General features: G+C 37.2%; 1 protein-coding gene across 11 annotated transcripts in view; it reads right to left on the reverse strand.

Moving 5' to 3' along the window:
• The window catches only part of DNM3 (dynamin 3), a 558007-nt gene that overhangs the window by 301327 nt on the left and 238445 nt on the right, over positions 1-18235 (reverse strand). For 7 of the 11 annotated variants that reach the window (XR_007721269.1, XM_050767784.1, XM_050767809.1 and 4 more), the window contains exons 13-14: positions 12124-12175; positions 11273-11302 (exon numbers count right to left, since the gene is read on the reverse strand). Coding sequence is in view for 10 of the 11 variants with exons in the window: in XM_050767784.1 (XP_050623741.1) it covers positions 11273-11302; positions 12124-12175 (82 nt within the window). In the remaining variant the exon portion in view is untranslated. The remainder of the gene's footprint in view (positions 1-11272; positions 11303-12123; positions 12176-18235) is intronic. The other 4 variants (XM_050767802.1, XM_050767780.1, XM_050767813.1 and 1 more) reach the window with 1 other exon arrangement.

Below are 18235 nucleotides of genomic sequence, written 5' to 3' on the forward strand. Positions count from 1 at the left end.
AATTTGGGACATATTTATTTTCAGAGGATTTAATTTCAGTATGAGAAGCAATGAACAAAAATAACAAAAGGGCACTATTGGAAATATATACAAGAATGTCTCCTCTATTTACTCTGATTTTCACTGGGATAATGAACCAGTGGCATCCTTCCAAAAGAACCTCCTGGTCTGCAATACGGACATCATCACTAACAAAAGATCTCGTGACACCTTTATAGTCAACGAGGTTTTATAATTTATCCTTTGCTAAACCCTTAAATGGCTAAATTGAAAGATCCAGAGTTCTCGCAGGATAATAAGAGAAGAAATTGACATCCCTGCACAGCAGTCTCAGCCTGTGAACTGACAGTGATTCTCCCAGCTGGCCAACAGCTGAAAACCCTTTTACCGTTTTTTCCACATCCTACTTAGTAACCATGCTGAGTTTCACCATCTTCTTAAGACGTCCTTGTAACTCCTACTCCCCTCACTCCCAACAGATGAACCAGCCTCTTGTTTTATCTAGCACATTGAGATAAGCAGGAATAAAGTACACAATATTTTTTTCTCCCCAATTTTGGTGACATTTCTCTTTCAACAGGAATTTTAATAGTAGTGCATATTCATTCTTTTTTTATAAAGAATAACGTTACCTTAAATTGAATAATAAGAAAATTCATTCAGTGGCAAACGATCACTCCCAATAACCAAGTAAGTCTTATAGAAGAAAAGCAAGAACGTTTCATAAGTATATCAATGTAACAAATTATGTAATTTATTCAATATGTAAGACCATAATCACTTCAGTGAAATTCAATGCCCATTTTTGATAGAGAATCTCAGATACAGAGGAATAGACGAATTTTTTTTTTTAATTTCTTTTTTAAAAAAAACTTTTAGGTTCAGGGGTATATGGGAATTTTGTTACATAGGGAAACTTGTGTCATGGGGGTTTGTTATACAGATTATTTCATCACCTAGGTACTAAACCTAGTACCCATTAGGTATCCTCTCCCTCCTCCCACCCACCTAAGTTTCTTTCTGTCTATCTCTCTTTCTTTGTCTTGCTCTGTCTCCCAGGCTAGAGTACACTGCCACAATGTTGGCTCACAACAACCTCCTCCTTCTGGGTTCAAGCAATTCTCCTGCCTCAGCCTCCTTAGTAGCTGGGATTACAGGTGCCTGCCACCACATTTGGCCAATTTTTGTATTTTTAGTAGAGACGGGGTTTTGCCATGTTGGTCAGGCTGGTCTCAAACTCCTGACCTCAAGTGGTCTGCCTGCCTTGGCCTCCCAAAGTGGTAGGATTACAGGCCCAAATTTATTTCTTTATCATACTAAATATATTTAAAACAAAAATCCAACATTAAAACTGATGGTAAAAGACTAAAAACATTCCCACTAAAGTAAAAAGCAGTTTAGAAAATCCAGTACTATTTTATATTGTTCTGTAAGGAATAATATATGAAAACAGAAATAAAAGATGCAACTACAAATGTAAAATAAAAATTATAATTGAATTTTTAAAACTACTAGAGAATCCAAGGCCAGGCGCGGTGGCTCACGCCTGTAATCGCAGCACTTTGGGAGGCCGAGACGGGCGGATCACAAGGTCAGGAGATCGAGACCACGGTGAAACCCCATCTCTACTAAAAATACAAAAAATTAGCCGGGCGCGGTGTCGGGCGCCTGTAGTCCCAGCTAGTCAGGAGGCTGAGGCAGGAGAATGGCGTGAACCCGGGAGGAGGAGCTTGCAGTGAGCCGAGATCGCGCCACTGCACTCCAGCCTGGGCGACAGAGCCAGACTCCCTCTCAAAAAATAAATAAATAAATAAATAAATAAATAAATAAATAAATAAATAAAAATAAAAATAAAAAACTACTAGAGAATCCAGTAAACTCCAGGGATACAAAATAAGTGCTTAAAAATCAATGGTTTTCATGTAGCAATAAGTAATTATAAGATATAATTGAAAAATCCTATTTAAAATTACAACATGAGTATTTTCAGTTATTTTATATTTTAACAACAAATATAAATTTACCTAAATTAAGGGGGAAAACAGAAAATTATAATAAACAGAACAAATAACTATTTTATTGGATGGGAAAACAGGAAGTGAAAAAATGAGACTTCATCCCGTATTAATTTATAAGCTTTACACACACCCAATCAACATTCAAATAGAACTCTAGTTGGGATATGACAAGATTTTAATCTTAAACTGAAAGAATAAGTAACCTACAAAAGCAAAACTCATTTTCGAAAAAAGAATAATAAAAGGAAAAACCTAGCAGTTATTAAAACAAACAGCTGCAATAATTAAAAAGTGTGTCACTGTACAAAAATCAACAGATGGAGGGACAAGACAAATAATCTAGATATGGACTCTAGGTGAAGAGTTCATCCTTCACCAGGACTGAAGCCAGAATTCTGCCACTTATCCATTGTATGACCTAGGGTAAACTATTTGACTTTTCTAAGCTTCAGTCCCATCATTTATAAAACAGGAAAACTACTGGACCCTATTTCACAGGGTTGCTGTAGAACTGCATGAGTGGATGTAAGGGACCCATTTAAGGCAATATCTAGTCATAGAGTAAATTTTAAGGAATGTGAACTGCTATTATTATTATGCTATTATTGTTGACAGTATACAATCACGGAAGTATTGCAAATCAATGGTGATAGTATGGACTGTTCATATGATTATATTTGTACATTAGCCCCTTTGGAATAAAAATAATAATAATAGCGGCCGGGCGCGGTGGCTCACGCCTGTAATCCCAGCACTTTGGGAGGCCGAGACGGGCGGATCACGAGGTCAGGAAATCGAGACCTCCTAGCTAACAGGGTGAAACCCCGTCTCTACTAAAAATAAAAAAAAAAAAAAAATTAGCCAGGCGCGGTGGCGGGCGCCTGTAGTCCCAGCTACAGAGGAGGCTGAGGTAGGATAACGGCGTGAACCTGGGAGGCGGAGCTTGCAGTGAGTGGAGATTGCGCCACTGCACTCCAGCCCGGGCGACAGAGTGAGACTCCATCTCAAAAAAATAAATAAATAAAATAATAATAATAATAATAGCCGGTAGTAAATGAGTTGTTACGAGATACATAGTGCTTTACATAAACTAATGTGTTTAATCTTCACAACAACTCTAAGAGGTAGATGCAATAATCATACTCCTTTTGCAAATGAGGAAACAGAGAAACAGTATTAAGGCAAGTTCCTTAATACCTGGCAAGTATTATGGCTGGCAAGTGGCAGAACCAGGCATTGCAGATTCTATGCTCTTAGCCTCTATACTCTGCTCCCTAAGTTAGTGCCTCACCTCATACCCTGTGCCATGACAAATCTCAGATGGGTAACAGGGACAAATGTCAATAATTGATGCATTAAAATGCTACAAACATAAGAATGAATACTTAACTGCTCTTGAGGTAGGTACCACCTTTCTAAATGTAAACACAGTAGAAGAAATGAGAGAATAAAGAACAATAAATATTACTATAAACCATTTTTTAAAACTTTACCTCAAGAACCTCATAAATAAAATTAAATTCTACATAAGAAAAATGTTTAAAAATTGTTAATAGATATGATAAAAGGTCAGTATAATTATTGCATCAAAAATCTGTTATAAATCAGTAAAAGTTTAAAAATATCAAAGAGAATATAAACACCAGCATGAATGGCTCATTCTAAACAGAAGATACTAGTGGTCAATAAGCATGAAAAATATTTCTCCTCACTGGTAAGTTATAGACATAAGTGACTGTGGTTTAAGAAGACAGAAGTATATGATCATCAAACAAACAAAAAAAATTTAAATAGCTAAGTATAAAAATCCACAAAAATATTGGAAGAAAATATAAGCAAGATAAAAAATAAATGCCATAAAACGTTTCAAATTGTCTAAGCCAAAATTATAACTTTTTGTTTTATAATATACAGTAAATAAAATTGAAAGTTAAGAGATAGATAAGCAGAAAATATTTGTCCTATATATAATACAAACAAAATTAATATCCAGACTATTTTAAAAATTCTAAAAATCAGTAAGTAAATATTACAATGGTTCCCTAAAATGGGCAAAAGACACATCAGACATTTCATAGGAAAAGGGATACCAAAGTCTGTTAAATAGGTATAAGGCTGGTCTGTAACTTTCTTTTTTTTTTTTTTTTTTTTTTTTTTTTTTTTTGAGACGGAGTCTCGCTCTGTCACCCAGACTGGAGTGCAGTGGCATGATCTCAGCTCACTGCAACTTCCGACTCCCTGGTTCAAGCAATTCTCCTGCCTCAGTCTCCTGAGTAGCTGGGATTACAGGCATGTGCCCCACCACGCCCAACTAATTTTTGTATTTTTAGTAGAGATGGGGTTTCATCATGTTGGCCAGGCTGGTCTCGATCACCTGACCTTGTGATCCACCCTCCTTGACCTCCCAAAGTGCTGGGATTATAGGCGTGAGCCACCGTGCCTGGCCTCTGTAACTTTCAATAAGTAAAATGTAAATCACAACAACAATATATTATTTTTTCTGTTACATTATCAAAAATTATATAAAATATAATTATCCAGTACTGGGGATTAAGGTACTTACATATATAGTTGTTGGGTCTATGAACTGGTTCAACTGTTTTGGGAAAACTGGAAACAGCACAAATATCTATCCCTAGGGAAATGTGAATTAAGTATGGCACATCCATACTGTAGAACACTATAATATTATGTCACAAAGAAGTTTTGTCATTTTATGTCTGCGAATTTACATGGAAAGATCCCTAAGACATATCGTTAAGTGAATAAAGTGAGTGCAACTTCAAATATTTACTCAGCAGCTACCATACACCAGCTTTTAGATGTTGTTAGGGACACATTAATTAACAAAAGAGACAAAACTCCTTGCCTTGGTGGAGTTTACAATTTTAGCACAAAACATGTACAATATTTGTCTATTCTTATTTTTTTAAATCACAGTGTCTTTGTGTGTGGGTGGGTATGTACACATGTGCTTGTGTGTGTATATATGTGTATATATACTCCAAAATGATAACAGTGGTGGTAGCTATGGAGGTGAGTGGGATTGGGTGGGGGTCAAGAGTATATTTATTTTACCTGCATTATTTAACTTTTTCACAGTAAAAATGTGTTCATATATTTACTGCTTAACTTGAAAATTATAGATTCAAAATTATGTACTTTGGATACAAGTAACAAGTGGATACTTTGTTGGCTCCGTGGATACTTTGTGCTAAATAAGCTATACAGTGGTTAATAAAATAATCTTTGGTGAGGAACATTAACATTTTTAAATGTTATCAAAATTCCAAGGAATTGGAATAATACAGGCATTTGCTTACTTGGAATCAAACATACCACACTTGTGAAAAAGAGAGCATCAAAGAGGATAAAAGAGACAGAGGGAGGAAAAGAGGGAAGCAGGGGGAGAGAGAGAGGAGCTATGGGGCAGCTGGAGGGAGGCAGGAGGAGAGATGCCTTTGTTTCACCAGTTGTTCTTCCTCTGGTGAAACAAGACCATGCTCTACTGTCTCAAAGTTAAAGCACAGCAGAAAACCTAGATTCTGCCTATTGAAGGGGTTTTTCAAAGTTATTTTGAGTAGATAAGATAATCTCTTCACTGGTTTTTATGCTCTAAGCCCTCCATTAAGATGCAACTTGGCTGTAAAAATATGGAAAGTACATCTGCTTATTTTCTGGGGAAAAAAATGTAAGTGGCATACATTAAATACTATTCCAAATAAAACTCTAGATCTCAAAGATGCAGAACAAATTAACAGGCTGTGTATTTGACAAAGTGTGGTTTTCATAAACTCTAATCTCTATTTTATTATAATAAAATAATGATTATTATATTCTATAAGCTATTGACTAGCCCCTTTGGAGATATTTTTATAGAATTAAAAAATAAAATGGCAACAAATTCAAATAGCCATTATAGTTTTTTGGTTCATCAGATTAATTTATATAAACCCAAGTTCATTCTTTTCAGATCTAATGGCTTTATTATAAGAAAAATTTTAAGTGGCCGGGTGCAGTGGCTCACTCACACCTGTAATCTCAGCACTTTGAGAGGCCGAGGCGGGTAGATCACCTGAGGTCAAGAGTTCGAGACCAGCCTGGCCAACATAGTGAAACCCCATCTCTACTAAACATACAAAAATTAGCCAGGTGTGATGGCACACATCTGTAATTCCAGCTGCTCAGGAGGCTGAGGCAGGAGAATTGCTTGAACCTGGGAGGTGGAGACTGCAGTGAGCCTGCAGTGAGCTGAGATCACACCATTGCACTCCAGCCTGGGCAACAGAGCAAAACTGTCTCAAAAAAAAAAAAAAAAAGAATTAAGTAATAAAAAAAGCAAATGAATGTAAATGATGAGATTATAAATAATTGAGACTATAAAATGAGATTCTTGATGAAATTTAAAAACCATTAGAACTGCGGTTAAACATGGTGATTAAGATTTGAATCCTGGTGCTATCATTTATGATCTGTGTGACTGGGCACATTACTTGGCCTCTCCATGCCTCAGTTTTCCTATCTGTAAAACTGAGATAATAGGGGTACCTACCTCATAGAGTCCTTGAGAGGAATTAATGAGCTGATGTGTGTAGAACACCCAAAACCATACCTAAGTACCTAACTAGTATTATCTCATTTAATACAAAAACCTTATGAAACAGTTACTATTATTATCAGCTTATTAAGGATTAGAAACCTGAGGTACAGTAAGATTTAATTAATTTGCTCATAGTGACACAGTGACTCCACTGTGTCAGCTCTGAAGAACCATTGCACCATGTTGCTTCTCAACCTAGTATAATCTCTTGATGACCTTCACTGAATTATTATAGCAGGGTGAATTAAATTTGTATTATGCTAATCTACTGAAATCCTGAGGTTGTTTGTTACCTGGTTAATCTATTCTGATTAATACATCAACTAAAGCTACTCATGTGAGATTACACAGTCCTTCACCTCAACCTGTCTCTTAAAAACTCTAACTCATCTTCTCTCTCCACTTTCCATGCTGCCTCTCTAGTAAAACCCCAGCTCAGAATATCAATTCATTTGTCTGTGTCCTCAGCTTTATGCCATCTTCCAACTGTAGAGCAGAAGAGCAATTTACAAGGCCAAGAGAATTCCTGCTGTCACTGTACCGTCAGATAGTCCCTAACCTGCACAGGACCTTCCACAGTCCAACTATCTGACAACTTCCTTCAAGTTCCTTGAGCTCTTAGAAACATCTAACTATTGACTATTCCCTCCTTGAAATATTCTCTCCCTTTAGCTTTTGTTCTACCACTCTCCAAGTTTTCCTACCTCTCTCATCACTTCTTAAATGCCTTTTCGGTTCCCCATTCAGTTCCAGTTCTTTCTCCACCATGCTTTAAGTCTTATATTCCTTTCTATGTTCTCATCCTTTGGAGGAGGTCTCATGTACTCCTATGGCTTCAGCTACCATGTATTTATTGACAACAGTGAAAGTTATACCTCTAGTGTGCATGAGTCCTGAACCTCAAACCCCAATGATATCTCCAATAAGCACAAACATATTCAAAATTGAAATCAGCACCTTCTTTATTTTATTTTATTTTATTTTATTTTATTTTGAGACAGTCTCGCTCTGTCGCCCAGGCTGGAGTGCAGCAGTGTGATCTCAGCTAACTGCAACCTCTGCCTCCCGGGTTCAAGTGATTCTCCTGCCTCAGCCGCCAGAGAACCTTGGATTACAGGCGCTCGCCACCATGCCTGGCTAATTTTTGTATTTTTAGTAGAGATGGGGTTTCACCATGTTGGCCAGGATGGTCTCAATCTCTTGACCTCGTGATCCACCTGCCTCAGCCTCCCAAAGTGCTGGGATTACAAGCATGAGCCACCGCGCCCGGCCCTAAATCAGCACCTTCTGCTCTCATCTCCCCTGACACCTGCTCCTCCTTCTCCTGTATTCCCTTTGTCAGTACATGCCCTTAGCCATAAGCCTAGAAGGATGACTTAACTCCCTAAGAACCCTTTATAACCCTTCCAATTCTACCCTCTGAATATATTTTGAATCTGTTCCTTCTGCTAAATACTACCGGCAACCAATGTTTTTCTCACCTGAATAAAAGCATCCTCACCAATTCCCATATCTCTAGTTTGTCTCCTTCAATCTACTCCATTACAGACCTTTCTAATATAAAAATCAGTTGAGTTCCCTTCCCTATTGGAAATCCTTCCATGACTCTCCAACACCTTTAGAAGAAAGAGTTCTCGGTCTCTTCTGGACTTAAACACTTTTATCCAACTTCCCACAGGACGTTTTTACTTCAAACTCCCACGGTGACTCATACTCAGAAAGCTGCCTTTCCTGACTTTGGATACCAATCTGACCTTTTCGCTATGCTCTTTTCTCCGTGAAGAGCAGCACCATCTTACTTGTACCAAAATCATAAATCTTGATGGCATTGAAGACAACCTCCAGCCTTCTCTCCAACATCCCATTCATCACAGATTTTTTGGATTCTTCCTACTTAACTCTTGAATTCATCAGCTTTTCCTCAAATTCAGTACAAACACCCAAGCCCGGATCACCACAATTTTTCATCCACATCAGCCTTCTAACTAATCTCCTTTTTCCAGTCTTGTCTCGCCTTCGAAGCCTTTCTCTACAAATGTTAATATGATTGTGCTTAAAACCTTACTATAATTCTATACTGCTTTAAGCAACATAAAAATAGCTTTAATGGGGCTTACATCCTAATGAAGGAAGACAAAAAATAATAGATAAATAAATAAGATTGTTTCAAATAATAAAATGTAATCGATAGTGAAAGACATTGGGAAGAGGAAGGGTGACTTTAAATCTGGTGACCAAGGCTGCTCTCTTGAAGAAGTTATGTTTCATTAATACCTGAAGGGTCAGAAGTAACTAGCCTTGGAAAAGGAAGTGGACTTCAGTTTGCTTACTTACCATCATCCCCGCTGGGCTGTGGGCTTCCTGAGGGTGAGGCCTGCGATTGATGCATCATCATGCTTCTCTAAACACCCACCACAGATTTTGGCACAGATAGGTTTTGAATACATGAGTGGAAGGATGAATGAAGGTTAAATTTAAAATTTTGAGCAGTCCAGCTTTCGGTAAATTATGTGCTCACATTTTTTTGTACATTTGCTGACATTGACTTGTGAAACCATTAAAATTTCTAGGCAGACATAAACAAATTGAATTTAGACTTTAAAGGGGAGTTTTGTCTTTTTGGAATCCTTCTAAAATATTTCAGAACAGATGCTGCACAACAATCTCCTACAACCAGGAGCCCTAAGAGGACAGCAGCATGGATGAATCACTTCCTAGGACGCTGCAGAGTGTTTCAGCCCTACCAACCATAAAAGCCAGCATCAGTCGGAAGGCTGGGCCCCAAAACTCCCTAGAGTTGAGCCTCTTACTAGGCAAAACTGTTTTCATATAAACCCCAATCAATATCATCTGCTGAGATTCATAAAGAAAAAATTTCAAATCATTATGGTTTATTTCTGTTAAGTAGAAACTACTAAAGATCCTTTAAATATATCGTATCATGTATATATTATTGGATTTGATTCTGGAAAATAATATATTCTAGTTCATAATCCCTTGCTTGCAAATTACATTTTTTTTTCTTAGCAAATTTGGCAGCAAAAGCTGATCTGATGTGAGAGGATTTATCTCTTATTTAAAAGTTTACTTGGTGTGACTATTCCTTTGTTTCACTGCAGAAATAGAATATGTTTCATTATAGAATGCTGTCTCTAACTCCACAAAATGTAGGGTGATATATGATATAGTTAATAAACTCCAAAAAATTCTGACCTTCAAGGCATGCTTTGCCCCAGAAGTTCTGGATAAGGAATCTATATTCCATGATAACACTGACCCAATTCTATTATCTTGAGATGTAATACTTCCATAATGTGTGAGCTTTGAAGTAGCCAGCAAAAGTAAAGTCACAGAAACACAATTAGCATGATTTGAGTATTTGGAAGTAATATAACTGAAAGCTGTTCCAAATTTCCTCTGATTTAAAGTATGCATATGTGCCATTATACTATTGCTTTTCCTATATGTACATACTTCTACGAGCTAAGCGATACTTCTGACTATGAGGAAACTTTTATAGGTAAATCCTTTATATCATATCCAACCACAATCTGGGCACTGCAGGCATCAGAACAATTTCCAAAGCTTCTAATTTTCCCAAGTGTTTTATTGTTCTCATTTTATAAATTTTATAATTTTCTTGTACTTAAACTTTTTCTCCCAAGAGTTTGAAGAAACAGCACCTAACCTCCGGGAGTAATGTTTCTATTCTTTACAGGGCACATATCTGGTACTGGGCTGCAAACTTCATTACGTATATAATTTCTGAATCCCACCGTCATCCCGAGAGATATTTTCTATTCCTCCCATCACATGGCTGAGCAAACTCAGGCACAATTTGTCCTAGGCCACATGGCTCCTAAGTGACAGAACAGAATTTGGACCCAGGAATGTCTAGGTCCAAAACCTGTGTCTTCCCAAAATATCATGGGGCGAATAATTGACCTGTGCTCCAATCTCATTCTCAAACTGTGCAGAGTTGGAAGAATAAACTTGCTTTATTCATGGTAGAAATTAGAGTTTAATTTTTTTTTTCTAAATGCCTATGACAATGTCTTTACACTTCCATAAAAGAAGACACAGTATCTGGTTTTCAAAGATTTAACTCTATAGCCATATAAAATGTCCATCAACATAACTTTTTCTGTTTTTTAAAAATAAATGCAAGTAATTGGAATTGGGTAGGCTTATCAACAAACACAGAAAAATCAGATATTCAATATTTACCCACCTTTTAGAAGTATCATCTACATTTATTGGAAATATTATCATACAAGGGGAAGAGAAAGGCTTACACCTCATAACAACATAGCATAAAAGGACAGAGATGAAGATCATTAATGATTTTAATTATTTTAAGGCCCATTAAAATTAGAGAAATATCAAAGCACCCACAGTGTTAAGGGTTTATTATTATAGCATTTTAGAGTTTACTAGTTCATACCTTTCAATCACAGCAAGTTATTAGCAGTGAAGGGATGAACCCCCTTAAGAGGATTTTTATTTCAATGATAGGGTGTTATGGACAAGACAACCTAAGTTTTAAAAAAAATTAGTAGCAAGCGCTAGTTGAGTTAATCCGTTAAAGACAAACTGTGCCCTTGGGAAGCTAAATGAAAAAGCAACAGTAAAGCTTACAGAACTTAGCTCGTACAATTTGCCTTGAAGGCGGAAGATTGGTTCCCTGAAATAGCAAAGAATTATATGCTTTAGTTCAGAAAAAAAGTTTTTAAAATAAAGTCTGTTATTACCTCTTCTCCTTTCAAAACAATGGGAAAAAAATCTAGAGCAGAGGTTTCAATTTGTTCAATAATTGTACCTCTGAACGTTTTTTAAAAACTATAACACCATCATTGTTTTGACTTGAAAAGAAATAACAATGCAAATACTCATTATCACATAAAACATAAAAGACACAGCAAACTGTCGAGTTAATACAATCTCTGCAAAGCGCTATTAGTCTGAGACAGCTGGTCAGCCCAAAACACAAAAACTCAAAAGATCACATCTTCTTAGGAATTAACATCTTCATTAACCAACAAGAATTTAGTGTGGCAGAGATTAAATCCAACAACTGCCTTCTTCATGAGCTGTCCCTTCACTGATACCAAGCTGTGCAAATGTGTGAACTAGTTAGCAATCCCAGAAAGCTCATGCAACTACTCACCATATTTTAACCTTCAACTGACTCACAAACTCCATGTTAAATTAAACTTAGGGGTAATGTAAGCAAGCAAAATAGGACACGAGGAGTCAAATTTGAAATGCAGAGCAAGTAGCAGAAAAGTTATTTAAAATAAATCAATGTGGTTAACTGCATAAAATAGCCAAAAAGAAATGCAATTCGCTCCAAAAATTTTTTAAAGCAAAAACAAATCAAAATGAAAAGCTGCATTTCAAGCAAAATTGGCACGTGATTAATTTGCATTAAAAAATAGTCAATCAAGCGATTTAGTTCAAATTCTTTGGGACATGCATAGACTGATGCTCTTATGCAATTCCTACCTGATTTCCAATTGTGGTTTTCTTGTGAACCTGACTGCTCCTCTGCTGAGCACTGAGAAAAGCAAAGGAAAGCAGCACTGAAGAGACACATACAATTTTTTCCTGAACAAGTAACAAATACTAAAATATATACAGGCTTTAAAAAAAAAAAATCAGTGGAGGCAGACGTAATACTGAAATTCCAGGTCATTTTAATTCTAGAAGCAAAACCAACTCAATGGGACTCCTAATAGCACATAACTCCTAGTAGCACATAAACCAAAAATATAACAACATCATTGAAAGACAAGCTGCATTGCAGCATTAATAACATATGAGTTGACATATTTGCAATGTCCCACAGGTAGAGAGAAGAGTTGTAATGGAAATTAAGTTAATGCTTATTGAGTATATACCATGTTCTAAGTGCCTTATAGATATTAATCATTTTTATTCTCACAGCAACCCCATGAAGTAGTTACGATTATTCTTCTTGTTTTATAGATGAGGAGAGAAGCTAAGTGACTTTCCCAAAGTCACTCAGCTAATAAGCGGTAGTACCTAAGTAGTATGGCTCCACATCACAAACTCTTTGTGATATTATCCAGTCTCACTGCTTTGAATTCCAAGATATTCTGACAACTCCTTTAATGCATCTCTGGTTTGAATCTGCCATGTAGATCCAAACATGTATGAGTCCCAACTCTGGACTTATGCATGTTTTTAACAACTTAACATCGTCACTTGGGTATTTAATGGGCATATCATTCTTAATATTTCAAAACTGAACTCCTGAAATCCCCTTAAAATCTGCTTCACCCGCAGTCTTCCTTCCTCCTCTTAACTAGTGGCAATTCTATACCATACGTCCAAGAGCTTAGGCCAAAATCTTTGTTTCCTCTTTCTCTCACAACCCATATCCGGCCATCAGAAAATGCTGTCGACTACTTTCTTACAATACATTTACCATTTAGCCATCTTTTCATCACTTCCATTGGTCCCTCCTTGGTCCAAGACACTGCCATCCCTCATCTAGATTACTGTAATCATTTATTCTCTGGTCTCTGCTGCCACACTTGTCTCCCTGAAGTCTATTCTTAACAGACACCAGAGTGATACTTGTAGAAGGACTGTGTCACTCTTCTGCTCGAAACCCTGTACTGCATCAACACCATTCCACAAATGGTAAAAGCCAAAGTCCATACAAGGGTCTACAAGGCCCTACTCAAGCAATCCCCACCACTGGCTCTTTGACTCACCTCCTCCTACCCTTCTCCTCATTCCCTGAAGAGTTCCAGCCACACTGGCACTGGCTCTTTTTCAAACCCATCCACTGCACTCCCATTTAGAGCCTTCAGGAAAGCTAGCTCCCTAGGATTTGCTTCCCCCTTTCATCTGCATGGTTCCCAACATCTCCTTCAAGTCTTCATTCAAATCCATCTTTTCAGTAAGGACTACTCTGACCACCCTATTTATAACCCCATCCCTCCCTTCCTCCAAGACTGTCATCCCCTTTACCCTGTTTGATTTTTCTGTCTGGCATTTCTCACTTTCCAACACACTACACGGTGTATTTATTTATTTATTTATTTTGAGATGGGGTCTCGCTCTGTCGCCCAGGCTGGAGTGCAGTGGTGCGATCTTGGCTCACTGCAAGCTCCGCCTCCCAGGTTCACGCCATTCTCCTGCCTCAGCCTCCCGAGTAGCTGAGACTACAGGGGTCTGCCACCATGCCCGGCTAATTTTTTTGCATTTTTAGTGGAGACGGGGTTTCACTGAGTTAGCCGGGATGGTCTCAGTACACTACACGGTGTATTTATTTTTTGTGTTTCTCTGCCCCTTTCCATTAGATTGTAAGCTCCTCATGAGCAGGGGTTTGTGTCTGTTTTGTTCACTGCTATACCCCCAGGGCCTAGAAAGGACATGGCACCACATGCTTGGTTTCATGAAATATCTGTTGGATGAAAAGCCCAATGAGGTTGATGCCATTATAACCCTCATTTTAGACATAAGCACAGAGGGTTAAAAGCCATACAGGACTCTACCACTTAACAACAGGGCCCACACATTTCATCACTAGGTTACTCTATCCCTCAAAAGGACAAAGGCTTTCTTTTGGTGGATCCATGAATAAACACCTATCAATATAAGAAACACAACTCATTTTGGTTATTCTGGGAAGGTCAGCAATACTCAGTATTCTTACAGGTTGTTTAATAATTTGTGGAAGCTGTTTTGGAGATCAATGAAATAGTGTAAAATAGAGAAAAGGGAGACCAAAGCCCTCAGTCAACTGTTTAAAGCAATGGGATGTTGTGCTGTAGTAACAAGTTAGAAATCAACACCACACTTGGAACAGCTGATCCAAATAAGTTTTTAATAAACTCCTCTGATACATTTAAGCTGCTTTCCTTCACTCCAACTCATGAAAAAACACTGCTTTCAACTGAAGGTGGGCAGGGGGTGGGTGGTGAAAGTCCACACTGTATTTGGTTGCTAAAAATATTTTGTGTATGTATTTTTTTCCAATTTTAAATTTGCTAATTTCCACTTCTTCCTTCCTTGTTTTTTTTTTTTATTTTTCTAGCTTTCTGTTAAATGGTTAATCCTCTTAATTACCATGAAATTATTTCCTCTTTAACCATTTATCTGAACAATCTAAATTTACATTATTCAGGTCTTGTAGGTCAGGCTGTGAAAGAGGTGACCAGGATCCAGTGTGCCCACACCGCCCTCTGGCCGCCCTCATGCCCTGGCACACAGTGTCTTGAGTAGCACTCTCCTAAGTGCTTCAGATCTCCTCCTTACTTTCTCTTTCCACATTAAATGTCACTTTTCCAGCACCCTCCAGGATTCCTGCTCTTCCAGGAATGCATGGGAAAACTACTACTATAATGAGATCATGACACCTTCATAGGTTATGTTTATCTCTTCCAAGCACCATAATTGTGTTTAAGGAGTAATGTTTTCACTAAAGCACTCACTAGTGGTGAAAACTTCCAAACTGTGATAGACCCACAGGTGCTTACTTTGAACAAATCATTGGGGACCCTAAAATTATGTATCAGTCACCTTCAAATCACTTAAGGGAAAAGAAGTTGAACATAAAGCAAAAGCCACAAAGATCGTTAATGACTCCTTTGCTACCTTAGGTGAAAAGTCTGATCAAAATGGACTTCAGTCACTTGGCCATAAAATGTGTATATATGTGTTACAAGGGAGACAGACAGAAACGGAGACAGAGAGAAGGGCTAGGGGACTAAACAAGCTGTTTCTTAAGTTCCTTTTAGGTCCAATATTCCTTGAGATGCAAAATTACTCTCAGAAGCTTATAAGCTACACTAGACAAAGACAATGTCCATTGACAGTTTCCATCTGTGAAATAATGCATATTTAGGATCTACCACTTGTGAGAATATGCCAAAGGAAAAGTAGATTTACTTTGTAAGCCAATCTCAAATATTAGAGTTAGAAAAAACATGAAGTTGCCTCTATTTTCCACCTAAAGAATAATCTTTTTGCAGCAATTGGCCCCATAAACTTAAACATTCTGTTGTTAATGATGTATTTAGCTACTTGAAGTTACTTCAAAAGCAATGAAATAAAAAAAATAAGCTGCCTGCTTAGAATACATTCTTTATCATAATTCTTCTGTTTATTAATTGAACTGAGAGTATTTTAAAACATTTATTTAAAAATATGTTCCTGAAAAAACCTGTAAGGACTTGCAAATTAACTTGAGCCCTTGGACATGTTCTTGGATATAGTAACTTGACCAATTAACTCTGAAATATTATAAAACATACCTATGTATAGTGTTTTAGTTTAACATAAATCAAAAACTGTAGGGCACGAACTCTGTAGCAGATAAAAATATAAATAAGGTATGGTTCTTATAATCAAAAGCCTACAATTTGTCTGGTACAAGTAATGATATGCATACACAGAACAAGAATAACAAATAAAAAATAAAATCTATATTAATAAATATATGAGGATGTAATAGAAAGCAAAAAAGTGCTTCTGTTTTAAATGTGGGATATAATTACCCATATCTTCTTATATGTGTGTGTGTGCACGCACATTTGTTGTTGATCATATAAATTCCTACTGCACACAAGTCACTGTGGAAAGCCTTGCCAGAACACTAAAACATAGAACCAAATTTGTGTGTGCTGAGACATAATGATTCTAAAAGTATATAACAAGAAGTTTAAACTTTTATAAAAATAAAAGTACATTAGAAGACAATCAGAGAACCCCTAATGTTATCTCTTGGCTCAAAACTTTTTTGCACAGTCTCTTCTATCCTTGTCTATGATGTGTGACCATGTAACAAATAAATCCTATACCAAAGTAATTTCTCTGAATGTTAAGGGACAAGAAATATAATTTCAGATGATATGATCTGAAATGTTTGCAGCAAACTTGAAAAGAAGATAAACTTTAATAAAGGAAGACAAATGACTACGTTCCAAGAGAAGAGACTGGTGTTAGCAAAGCCAGGAGGTAGAAAGATGAGGCATATAAGGAAGTTGTGGAGAGTAAAACTATTATGGTAGAATTATCCAATCATAGACTGGGGTTTGTAAGTGATCTTAAAAGCCATCTAGTACAATAATTGTATGTTAGGGCCAATTATGGAGAATTTGGCTGTTACTCTGAAGGCAGAAGAAAACATTCAATGTTTCTGTGCCAGCAAATGACAAGATCGGGGCGATGTTTTAGTACAAATTAGTTCCCTGAAGTGCATAATATTGACTCAAGCAGAGAAGATAGGAAGCAGCCAGCCCAGACCCCTCTCTCTGACTATTGGAGTCTGTCCAGTCTTAAAAGTCCAATCAACTTTCATGTCTGAATTATGCCTTTTTAGAAACCTCCAGTTATCTCTCCTTTTGATGCACTCTCAAAGCCTTGGTCTGTGCCTGTATTTTATAAACAAGATTGTGTTATAGTTGGGTCTCCAACAATTCCTGCTCCTTGAGAGCCAAGAGCATTAATCTTGGTATTTCTACCTCTCTCACCACTAACATTACCTAGCAGAGGGTTTATGGTAGTATCTTAAGAAATATTTATGGAATTCTCTTTTGACGCCAGGGTTATTTACAACCAGACTATCAATGTTCATCTGTACTAGGAAACCTAAATAATTTGAAGAAGCATATCATAGGCATGTGTTAAAGCAAAAGTATGGTACAGTTAGGGATCCCAAAGTGGCCAGACTGGCTGCAGCATGGAGTTAGGGAGTAGAGTATAAAGGAATAGTGACAATAGAACAGGCTTAAGAGGTAAGCAGGATACAGATTATAGAGAGCCTTGGAAATTACATTACTAAGTTTAGACTTTATTCTGAAAGTAACAGAGAATCTCAGAAGGAATGAGAAAGAGCATGACAGGGGACAGAGAGAATGTTGTAGTAATCCAGGTAAGAGAGGACTAACTTTAGTAGCAGCAATGATGATAGAAAGAAATAGATGAATTTTAAAAATATTATGGAGATAGAATCACATGAACTTAGTAAAGATGGATGGAGACAAAGATATGAGGGGAACAAGGAGCAAAGAATAGGACTGGGAGGTGCCATCCACAGAAAGTGGGAACAACATAGAAGTTATAAACTATAAGAGCAGATGAGGAGTTTAGTTTGGGACTAGAAGGTTGAGGCTTCTCTAGGATATATAAGTAGAGATGTCCAGTAGACATCTGAATATGGTACATAGTACAGTGAAAAGTCGTGAAATGAAGATCTAGATTTGGAGTCATCAGATAAAGTTGGCAACTAAAACCATTGGAGTGGGTAAGATCCATTAGGAAAGATGCAGTGAGTGAGAAAAGAAGGGGGTCTAGGGTGGAAATTGATTAAAGAACAGTTCTTAAGCCATGATCAGAAGATGAAGAGCTCCTAAAGACTGAGAAGTGGCTAGAGTGAAAAGAGGAAAACCAGGAGAGAGTGGGAGGTTATTGAAGCAAAGGAACAGATCTCTTCAACAAGGAGTGATTAACTGTGGTGTCAAATGAAAGGCTCAGAATCGTCCATTGGATTAACTGTTTTATCCTGGACAAAAACAGTCTCAGTGGAGAGGTGCGGTAGAAACTAGATTGCAGTGGACCGAAAAGTGAAAGGAAGATGAAA

The sequence above is a fragment of the Macaca thibetana genome, chromosome 1 (assembly GCF_024542745.1).
Source record: "Macaca thibetana thibetana isolate TM-01 chromosome 1, ASM2454274v1, whole genome shotgun sequence".
NCBI lineage: Eukaryota > Metazoa > Chordata > Mammalia > Primates > Cercopithecidae > Macaca > Macaca thibetana.